The following is a 12,059-nucleotide window of genomic DNA, read 5'->3' as shown; positions in this document are numbered from 1 at the left end:
TTTACGATTTTTTAAATAAGGAACCAATCTTAGATTTAATTAATCTGCCCAACGTCAGTCACTTAGGGCCTGTATCCCAATCTAGACCATGAACTTACTGGTTAGTCATTATATACACTGCTACCTCACAGCCAAGACCTGGTCAGGAGTCATGAAGGCTAATATCCTATCCTCTACCTCCAGGATAGAAGTGTGTCATGTCTGTTTACGAGTGTGCATACATCTGTGTACTTGTGATTGTAGAAATGTAACTATGTTCAAGTCCCATAAAACCATTAGAGTAACAATAGTCTTAAACTTAGCTTAGACCTAAGAGCCTGGCACAAAGAAGCATTACTTTAATTGCTAAATTATATTTTTTAATCTAGCTAGTTCTGAATGTGTTCCCTCGGGCAAATGGCTAATTTGTCGAGAATTATGTAGAAAAAAAACATTTCTTGCCAACAGTACCTATTTATGCCTTTTAAATATGTCATCCATTTAATTTAAATTAAAAAGAGCAAGCCATGGGCCAGGATTTAGCTCAGTAGTGCCACCTGCCTACCTCGCAAGTGCAAGGTCCAGAGCTCGATCCCCGGTACCCACCCCCCAAAAAAAGAAAAAAAGCAAGCCAGACGCAGCGGCATACACTGGTGATCTCAGCACTTAGGAGGCTGAGACAGGAGGATCACCATGAGTTCAAGGCCAGCCTGAGCTGCATAGTGAGTCCTTGTCTAAAAAAAGAAAAATTTAAAAGATATACATAAAGTAAAAAACTTGTAGCAGATTTAATGACAGGTCAATGAATTGGGCATTAACCTCATAATAAACTATAAGAAAATGTTACAGTGGGCATGATTAAGAGCCTCAACTGGTATTTGCCAATGTATAGCAGAGTGACTTAGAGTCTTCGTTGCCAGTTACTGGACAAGGTTGTGAACCCAATTGCTATGTATCCACTGGATTGGTTTGCACATTTATAATGTGAAAGAATAAGCAAAACCTCATTGTGAAGACTAAATGAGATGGCAGCGGTAAATTACTTGGCCTGTGAAGAATGCTCAGTATCATCATCATCATTAAATCAGATAGATCACAATTGGCCATAACAGTAACCCAGGCTCTCTGGAAACAGACTCCAAGATGAGAGTAGAGGTCTAAATAGATTAAGAAATAGCTGTGAGGAAACTGGGAAGGGATCAAGGAAGGCTGCAGAAACTATGAGATCCTCATGAAGGTTTGACCCCATGGAGGAAAGAGGGAGGAAGGTTAGAAAGGTAATGTCTGACAGTGATGCAGTGCTAAGAATTTTCAGGGAAGTCAGAGGGGAGTCCAAAGTCAGTGACCAATCAGAAGGTGTTGTGTCTCCCAGAAACTGGTCTTGGTATTCCTAACACACTGAATCATCACTGGTTGATGCAGCCCATTGGCATCTGGCCTCACACAAACATAGTGCTGAGTATTACAGCCATAGGCCAATCATGCTCCTTGCTAAGAACAAGGAGGCACCTTTCACATGAATGTCTTAGTGTACCCCTGCTAAATGTCCCGCTAAAACAAGCAAACACATGAATGCAGCTAGCAGGAAGGCTTTAATCCTTCTTCACTAACTCTCATGTATGAGTCATCAGCTACTCTAGTTTCACACTGAATGAATTATATAAACAAAGCACTTAGACTGGTGCCTAGCATCTAGTGATAAATTGTTAATACAGTATAGTACTCTTAGAATTTAACTGAACTTTGAAAAAAGGAAGACCTACAGGAGTTCCAGCTGGCATTTAAAAAAATAATACTGGAATAAGGGTCTTTCATACATAAAACTGCAACATGGTACCCAAAAAATTTTCCTACTGGTTACACAAAAACTCAGGCAAAGATAGAACTGGAGTAGAGGGACTTCTTCAGAAGCAGTTTCATTAACCATTGGAGCCTATTTTTTTCTTTTATCAGATTCTGCCAAGTAATTATAATTCTTTATGCACATGTGTATTGTTTAACTAAGCTTTATTAATGTCATTCATTCAATAAATATATACTGAGCACCTCTGTGTGGCAGATATTGTTCTAGGTGCTAGGGATATAACACCAGACATTATACTCTAATGGGGAGACAAATGGTAACATGATAAACAAAGATAAAGTTTCCCTGAGGTTGGCAAGGACAGAGAAAGAATAAATTGAGATAAAGGAATAAAGAGAATTTTTAATGTAAATTTTAAATTAAAGAAATTTTAAAGTAATCGGGATGGGTCTCACAGAGACAATACAGCTACACAGTGTTTTGAAAGATGAGAAGGATGGAGGCTTTCCGAAGCTTAATTACCACAGATTGGCTTTGTGCAAGAGATTAACAGCCAATACTTACTGATTAACTGAAATTCAAAGACTGCAAAAACCACATGCTGGATCAAAGGTCAATCAAGAATGGGTATATTTTTAGTGCAAGTACTGTATATGGTGAATGTTTAAATTAAAAAAGAAACTACTGTAATAAAAGACACATTGCCATTACCCACCCCCCAAAGATCCCCTCACTTCAAACACACTTATCTCACCATTCTTGCCACTTTCTGAAATGGTTCTGGAAGTCCCCTTTTGAGTCTTTATGACATGTGATGAAAATATGGTGAATGTTGCTGTTGAGTAGCATCCAACAGAAAGGCAAATCCTAAGACCATTGTGGTGTGTCCTGTCCTCCTCCTTATTCACTAGATCTGGCACTGTATGACCTCTGGCTCTTCCCCAAAGTCAAAAGGATCATGAAAGGTAAATGTTTTAAATCCCTTTAAGACATTGAGGCAGCCACGACACCACAACTAAAGTCCAGTTAGGCACAACTAGACACTCATGGAAATAGACTTCCAGAACTGCTTTAGAGAGTACCAAGAATGATGGGATGAGTGTGTTCAAAATAGAGGGGGATTAATGACAATGTATCTTTTCCTGAAATAGTTTTTTAAAATGCAAACATTCATCAAAATTTTCAACCACACCTCATATATCAAAACTATTATCCCTACTGATGTACAAAGAGTGTCCAAACCTTATCTGTGAAGAAAAGCTGAATAATCATCATAAACACAGACATTACTAAAAATGGCTACCACTATTTTTAAAAAGGAAACAGAAGAATGACTCACAGAAACTGATTTTTACTCATCGTTCTCCAACTGATTTAAATCAAGAGTCACCATTTACCTTCCATAGTGCCCTTAGGTATATGTCAGTTAGCTTTGCCTTTCTGCCATAAAGATTTATGGGTCATGAAGACCTTGCCTTTTTATTTAATTTTGGATGTAAAATGGTCAAATATATAAATGTATGAATTCAGTGATTAATTCATCATTTTATCGTAGTTACAAACTTCATCAATAACAAATTATATTTAATTCACATATAACAACACAAAAAGAAAAAAAAGAAAGTTAACACAAGCTTTTTTCTAATAAATTATTTCACACAGGTATATGCTTATGATTCTATTTAATTGTTCAAACTGTGTTAGAGAACACATATTTTAGAAAACAAAACATTAGATTCAGTTGCAACAAAGATGATTTCCAATGGGAATATCTTACACTAACCTGATTGTTGAAAAAAATTCTTTATCAAAAACAGGAAGTTCTGCTGCCACATCTGTATATTATGTCAAAATGTACTTTTAATTATGTTTTAAATTATATCATTTTCTGCAAATTGGTTTCATAAATATTAGATTACATTTTTAATAATTTTATACACAGTTCCAGAACATGTTCTCCAATTATCATTTTTCTAAGGAAGACATATAATTGACCTATGTTTACACATATGTTTTCTCTACACAGCGAAACTTTTTTGGGGGGGTACCTGGGATCGAACTTAGGACCTTATGCCTACTAGGCAGGAGTGGTGCCACTGAGCTAAATCCCTGGCCCACAGTGAAACTTTTTAAAAGGAAAATGGCATAGAATGTGCAAATGCTCTGGCTCTCCAAAACAAAACCAAGCAAAGAGAAAAGGACAGTTAATTATGCCTCCAGATTTTTACTCTTTGAGTTTTACTTTCTTTCCTTGTCTATTTTTTTAAATGCTAAAAACTATGATCTTAAGGAAGCATACCCCTCAGACAAGCATTATAATTGATATTTAATATTTAGATTTGAGAAGTAATTGCCTAATAAATAAAACCATTACTTCAATTTTTAAGGGGAAAGTTAGTCTTGCATTAATTTTAAAATTTGGCTTAAAATTCACTGGTTGTAAATACACTAACTTTCTGGACTAAATAGAGAGCTTCTCAGGACAGAGCTGCACATTTAGCAGTGACTTATGCTAGTCGGGGTAGCAGGAGTCGGGGGTCAGGGCTGCCTTCACCATCTTGGTCTCCCCCCTGTATGTGAGCGGGACCACAGTTGTATAGCACTTGTTCCTGTCGTAAGTGTAGCACGTCTCTGGCACTCTGTCTTCCTCACAGAGGTTGCTCTGTGTGGCAGTAACTACCTGATTATCCAGCTCCACTTCTACAGGATCACATTTTTTACAGCTGAAAAACAAATGACACATATTAGTAATTCACATTAAATGCTGTATCAAAATATGAGTGACCATACATTTCTATCTAAAATCAATGAGCTCTTATAGCCCTGACCTATAATAAAAGATGATTCCTTTTGGACCTAATTAATTGTATACTACAGAACAGTTTGTGAGCTTTTTCAACTTTTAATACACAAAAATTACTTGAAAGTAAGCTATATAATTAATAATATGATAATGTGATTGTCTTACCTACAGAAACTTCTCTTGTGTTAGGTTTATTCCCAATCATTTAGTTTGTTTAAATGAGAAAATAATATTTTTAGAAACTATTTGATTCTATCATTTCCAAAGAAACATTTTCATGTTTATAAGCTGAAATCTATTTATTGAGCTATTAATATAAAATGACCCTTCCTGTATGAATGACATTAGTTTCTTCTTTAGAATAGATGTATAGCTACTTTTTATCTGTCATGGTCCCGTGAATGTGTGATACCTAATAACATGGGAATGCATTCAAAAGTTCAGATACTTATAAATCTTTATACTCCAACATATTTTCAGAAACATTCTAACAAGGTTAGTTAAAAGGTATTAACTTCCACATATCTATGAGTATGAAAGAAAATATCTTACAGGTCAGACAAATGGTACACAAAATTGGTTCTCCGTGGTGAGGTGGGATCAGAGATATTCTCCCTGTTGTTCACAGGAACACTAAAAAAAGAAACAATAAAAATAACAGAATACAGATATTGTTATTTCTGATATCGGTACACTGATAGAACAGTACTATTTAATTGGATGGTACTTATCTTTACATTTAAGCACTGTAGGTAATACAGTGGTATCTTGGTTCATGAACTCAATTCGCTCCACAATTCTGGTTGCAAGAAGAACTGAATGGGAACCCAGTCAAACTTCCTCATAAGGTCAATATTGAACCTAACCACTCAATTTGATTTGGTTCTCATCCAACTCAGTTTGTGACCAGAATCATGGAAAGAACCAAATTCACGAACCGAGGTACCAGGGTACTATTACTCAGTTTTTACAGTCATTTTTCTGTACTTTAATTATTTCCCATTCAACATAAAGCTCAAAGTAACTACTCTGTTGATAAGCTTGCAAAACCTTGCCAAACCCTGTCAACTTGTCTTATTTTTATGATTACCTTGATCCTATCCCCTTCCCAGATAAACATTTCCCCATGTAGTCTCATTAAAGCTCATCTGTACTTATTATAGTAAATGCCTGATTATAGTTGTTTGTCTACAGAACAGTTGTTTGTCTAGGCTATGTAATTTCTTTGAGGCAAAAATGCCTATGCAGGGCCAGGGATTTAGCTCAGTAGCACCACACCTGCCTCGCAAGCGCAAGGTCCTGAGTTCAATCTCTGGTACCGGGGAAAAAAAATGGCTATGTATTCCTAGTACCTAGATAGAAATGTGATGTGTGGAATATGTTCAATACTAATAGAATAAGCAGGCAGTCAGATATGATTAACCACATTTTAAAGATGTGCAAAATATAAATGAGAGAGATTACTGACCTACCCAAGTTCATACAAGAATTAAGTAATAAAGCTAAAGAAGAGGAAATATTAATGAGGTTGAAAGAGGTGGGAGAAAAACTCCTTCAAACAGAGGAACCAGGAGGCATACAGAAGAGAAAGAAAGCACTGCAAATGTAGGAAACAAAGACATTACAAGATTGCTGGATTTTTAAACATAAAAGTGGCAATGGATAATCTTGAGAATTTATGGTAAGCTTTGTAAGTTAAGCTGGGCATTTGTAACATATTCTAAGAATAAGAAACCACCAAAAGAGTTTCAAGCAGTACAGTGGTATACTGATAAGTGGCACATAGGTTAGAATAAATAAAATCAAATATTAAAAATAAATAAATAAAAGTAAATATTTTAATATGTGCCAGGAACTACACAAGCTCTAAATGAAATCAATATTCTTACAATAATCCTATGAAGTAGCCACTATTTGCCCCATTTGAAGATGAAGCTTAGAGTGGATAATTAACCTGTTTATCTTTTGCAAATAGGAAGAGGGCCATGGTGAGGAATATAAACAGAATTAAGATGTGTTATGTACATGTACCCACTCCCCATGTTATCATTATGTACAACAAACATGTATTAATAAAAATTTAAATTTAAAAAAATAAAAGCACATAGCTGTTAAGTGAACCAAACAGAAATCGAAACAATACTCTTAAACATATTATTCCTATCCTATTAATTTAATGAGATTGTCTGTGTTCTCTTTCTATAAAAGATATTTGATTGGAGGAAAACTATTAGGGTAGGAGTGTCTAACAAGGGAAATTTATTACCGATTGAGTCTAATACAAATCTTATTTCTCAATTGTTATCAGTATTTTTGCTGTTGAATAAGAGCTACATAGGATATAACTTGGACTATGTGAGAAATGAAATGACTAGCTCAAGTCCAAGCTACAGGTGAAGACCGAATCGAATTAGTCAAGTTGATCAGTGAGTCTCATCTTTATGCAGACATCTGAATATAGTGTAAAATACTTAATAGACCATACATGGTACAAAATAAGGCTCCTAGTGTTATCTGAAGTTTCAGTTTGAACTGATCAAGGACAACTGAAAGTTTTAATTCAACTGAAATTACTCCACATAAACAGGGTATAGTGATAAGTGCATCACAACCTTTAGCTGTAATTTGATCTAGCTGTCCATTTTTAGGTTGTCCGGAACACTTTATTCCTGCCCTCAACTTCTCCAAAATTGCCTTAAGGTCACTAACAAGATTCAGCCTCATATAGGGTGCTACACATCAAGAAGGAGAATAAAGATACAGGTATTGCATTTAAACAACATTTAATAACAAAGTATCTCTGCTTACAATGAGGGGAAAAGGAACTACGAATGGAAAAGGAACTATGGAATGTCACCTACATAATTCGGATATTTCTCTCCACAGTGTACTCATTAGGGTTTTCAGAGGAACGGATGACCCTGGAAGTAACTCGAGCACACTGACATTTATTGTCAGCAAGGACGGTCCATTCCTCTTCATCTTGAGCTTTGAAGATAAAACATGTTATGAAAAAAGGAAACCAAAGTCACTTTATATATTTTGTAACTAGTTCACTTATGTTTCTTGTGTGAAGAAAAATGTTTTATTATTGATCAGTTTCAGCTTTTTCCATTTGTTTTCTTTCTAATCTAAAATAGCTAAGTGAACTCTCACATCACAGTAAAGGAAATCCAAATGTACTCAAAAAAGAGTTTTCTCTTTTCTTCTTGGATTAGTCCATGAAAACCTGGGCTGAAAGCATTCTGATTTTCCTCTAATGGTTATAACAAAGGCACAATTCTTTGAATGATGTAGCTTTGTAAAAATCAATGCCAAATGCCAAAGTAAGAGAGAAAACAAAACTCTGTAGAGTAATTCAAAAGTGAACCAAAAAATAACATATTCCTTTATAAACTCCATTCGAAATGTCACATCCTTCTTCAAATCTCATTTGTAACTAAAAAAAAAAAATCTTGCTTAGATTACATTAGAGCAAAAACAGGCACCTTTCCCCCAAAGAGAAACTGTTTTTGTAAGATATTTAAATATTCTCTACAATTTTCCTAGTTATTTTTATAATAATAATCAGATCATAGGACAATTGTTCTAGTAAATAAAATAAGAGTTGTATTAATATTTCTTATAAGAATCATTTTAAAGGATGGAGATATATAGTTATAAAAAGATATGAATTTGCAAAAACAATTTAGAAAATATTGTGAAGTACAAGTTCAATTTAATTTAATAAGCCAGCACACAGAAATAATGAATAAATGAATTAATACACAGGTAATCATTGAAACCTTAACGTTGAATGTCAACATTTATTGTCTAATCTAAATATTACACAAAAGGGTCTGGTTAGTATTTTTTTTGGTTTTTTTTTTTGTACCGGGGATCAAACTCAGGTCTTGAGCTTGCGCAGCAGGTGGCGAAACCACTCAGCTAAATCCCTGGCCGGGTCAGGTTAGTATTTTAAGGAATAAACAAAAAAATTTCTTACTAGGCTTGGAGCAATTAACAGATACTTGAGTTAATAATAGTATTATTCAATAATGCTAACCATGATGTTAAAGATATTTTTATTTATATAATTTTAGCTATATGGCATTTAAAAATTCTTCCCATTAAGCTTCAAATTTAAAAAAAAAAGATTTAGTACATGAAATCAAGTTATAAAGGTTATATGGCCAAGATGGATATCATTCTAAGTTTGAGGCCAACATGAGATTCATAGGAAGACTCTGTCTCAAAAAACAAACATAAAAAGAAAAGATAGATAATTGCAACTGGAAATCTAATTATTCCAGAGATGATTCCCAGAGCACAGAGAACCTAATTGCAATATTTCAGCCATTACAAACATACTTTAAGATCACTGCAACTGAAGCACTTTGTAATAATTAAGTCATTATTCAAAGTTCTCGATAAATCTGACACAACTCTGTATGGTACTGGAGAAGGTAATTCAAGATAATTCTTAAAGTGTTCTGAAAAGAGTAAAATGACTCAAATGGGGTCATCTTCTCTACTTCTATATTCATAACTCTTAAATGTTTTTCCCAAGGAAATATAAATGAGTATATAATGCCTGACCAAAAAATACAGACTGAGAGTCAAGTAAATGACTTGATTATTGACCATGAAATGAAAAAATATCCATATTCTATGATGAGATGCAATGTATTACCTTAACAGAAATCTAGGAAGAACGTGTCATTACTGTTGGTATATAAAAATATTAAACAGACTAATACATCCACTGGAAAATGTACAAATACTTTCTATTCATGAGGACTTAGATTTTAACATTCTCTTACCTAAAAGCTGAATTTTTCCTAATCAGCCTGTTATTAGGGATTTGCATTACTTTATTCCAAGAGCATCTAAGACATAGTAGGTACTCAGTAAATATTTGTTAAATTTAATTCAGTCAAATAAAAAAATAGAAGCAAAGCATGTTGGCACACACCTGTAATCCAAGTGCTCTGGGAGGTGAGGTGGGAGGATTACAAATTCAAGCCCAGTCTGGAAAATTTAGCAAGGCCTTGTCTCAAATTTAGCAACTTAGCAGGATCTTGTCTTAAAAAGGGGAGGGGGATGCAGCTCAGTGTGAAGGGCCTAGATTCAATCCCCAGACAAAAAGAAAGAGAACTACATAACAATGCATGGTAGATATGACCATAATGAGTTTATTAAAACATGATTCCTTTTTTTAGTGTTTTTTGGTTTGTTTGTTTGTTTGTTTTCTGAGACAAGGTCTTGCTACGTATTCTAAGCTGGTCTTAAACTCACTGTGCAGCCCAGGCTACCCTCAAACTCTCGGCAATCCTCTTGCCTCAGCTTCCCCAATGCTAGGATTATAAGCATGTGCCACCATGCCCAGAAAAAAAGGTGGTTACTTTATGCAGGCACAATAAGACAGTAGTTAGGAGTATGGACTATATGGTCATATTGCCTGAATTCTACCTATCGCTGCTGTGTGACCTTGAGTAAATTATTTCACCTAACTCTTAATTGCTTCAACTATATATTGGAAATAATAATAGAACCTATATTCATATGGTTATTGTGAGAATTAATTTATGTAAATCTATTAGCATGTCAAAACAGTATTCAATAAGTGACAGCTATTTTATATAAAGCTGTGTACATTTTATACTTCAATGCCTATAAGTATGTAAACATGCTTATATATGTACATATTTACATATTTAGGTATATATAAATATAAATGGTTTATTACTAACATGTTTATCTTTTAAATATTATTAGAACAGTCTTGATGCTATTAGTAAAAATATATATAATGACTATTAATCACATTTCTGCCTATCTAAAAATAAGAACAGGTTTATTAATTGTTAGAAACAGTTCAGTCAAATTATATCACTTCTTTTTTTTTTGGTACCGGGGATCGAACTCGGGTCCTTGCGCTTGTGCAGCAGGCAGCGAAACCACTGAGCTAAATCTTCGGCAAATTATATCACTTCTAATTCATATGTCTTCTAGATGAAAATTATTTAACACTGTATTTCTATATTCAGAATGTATCCATTTTCAAACAGATGTTTGAAAGATCATAAACAAAATATTAGATATACAGCCATTAAATTATAGACAACCTGATTAAATATTATGAAAGGATCATTAAATATATCTGTGGGCTCTGATCCAGAAAAGTTGTTACAAATACTACCAGTCTTTCTGAGGAAATAAAATCACAATGCTTTCTATATTCTACTTACAGTAATTATTACTTCATTTCTCTCAAATATTAAGACACAAGGACAGATTACCAAATTTTAAGATGTAGTATGGACTTTCATATATAAGTATGGCTATAAATTAGCCAAAAATATCTATTTTCTTAATCTGTAGGTTTGCAATAAGCAAACAGCTATGAGATAAGAAAGAAGAAGAAGAACATTGAGTCTTGTCTGAATAATATCACTGCCAATATATAAATTAAAGCATGTTAGAAGTAGCTGGCTAGCTGGCCAGCCAAAGCCTAAACATAAATCTTTACATCTGAAAAATAGGTCTATGCTATATTTTTCCTTTTACCTGGGCTTTTTAAAAAATAAATACCACATACCTGTCACAAGAGTAGCCTTAACAAAAATGGCCAGGACTCCCCAGAAAAGCACATGGTTCTTCATCTTGACTTCACTTCTTTTGAAAACTGCAGCCACAGAGTCAGGGTTAAGGTGTGCAATCGCTAAGAAGTGTGCAAATGATGGTGCTTCTGCTTTCTTAAAATAACACTCCAGGCAACTAACAAACTCAAAACAATCACAACTGCGGTTGAAGCCGAACTTTAAAGCCCACACTGAGAAGAAGTGTATGATTCATATTTAAAGTACCTTCTTCTAAAGCATCCCCAAAAGGCCATGATTTAATGCAATTATTTTTATTTTACATTTATGCTACAGAAATATATTAAGCAGAAGATCAATAATAATAATATCAAGTCAGGAGGCCACTAAGCATGTTTAAATAAGGATTCTCAAATTTATTACCTACATATATTCAAATCAAACATCTCACATTTGTTGGTGCTGGAATAATAAATGAAGGGAAGGGAAAAGAAAGAAAAGGAATAAAGGAAAGGAAGAAATGAAAGCCCTTTAAAGCTGCAACTGCATCTTGAGTCAATTTTTTCTATTATGCTTAATTAACTAAGCTATCATATCTAAATATATACTTATTAATTTTATAACATTCAAATATGTTAGAATTAGAAACTGGTAGATACTGAGTGAATCAGTTCCATATTTCCATTTCATAGCATTAAGGCAGATCTGTGTTTTCCCATCTAGTAATACAGAATTGTAAAATCATGAGATGATTTTTATTTGAGATGCTTCCACAGAAAACTGAATCACTGAAATATTTTGTTTAAATTTTTTTCACTTAATTAATGTCAATTTTTTTAAACTGAGCTTTTGGATAGATATGCCCTAGTCCCACTCCAACTTGCTAGAATTT

General features: G+C 34.0%; 1 protein-coding gene across 2 annotated transcripts; it reads right to left on the bottom strand.

The window, feature by feature from the left end:
• Positions 1–3,448: 3,448 nt before the first annotated feature.
• Positions 3,449–11,534, bottom strand: Jchain (joining chain of multimeric IgA and IgM). 2 transcript variants are annotated; one of them, XM_004871727.4, is made up of 4 exons: positions 11,167–11,534; positions 7,448–7,574; positions 5,139–5,219; positions 3,449–4,506 (listed from the first exon to the last, which is right to left on the bottom strand). In XM_004871727.4, the coding sequence occupies exons 1-4, from the start codon at positions 11,228–11,230 to the stop codon at positions 4,296–4,298; spliced, it is 483 nt and encodes a 160-aa protein (XP_004871784.1). In that variant the 5' UTR covers positions 11,231–11,534; the 3' UTR covers positions 3,449–4,295. The 2 variants fall into 2 exon arrangements, with proteins under 2 accessions (XP_004871784.1, XP_087044604.1); XM_087188478.1 differs by having other exon boundaries at positions 7,448–7,589; positions 11,167–11,479.
• Between the last annotated feature and the right edge of the window lie 525 nt (positions 11,535–12,059).

The sequence above is a fragment of the Heterocephalus glaber genome, unplaced genomic scaffold (assembly GCF_053883595.1).
Source record: "Heterocephalus glaber isolate CG9 unplaced genomic scaffold, H.glaber_assembly_v1.0 deba00000281, whole genome shotgun sequence".
NCBI lineage: Eukaryota > Metazoa > Chordata > Mammalia > Rodentia > Bathyergidae > Heterocephalus > Heterocephalus glaber.
Note: the sequence above shows the minus strand (reverse complement) of the source record. Positions and strands in the feature narration are given on the sequence as shown.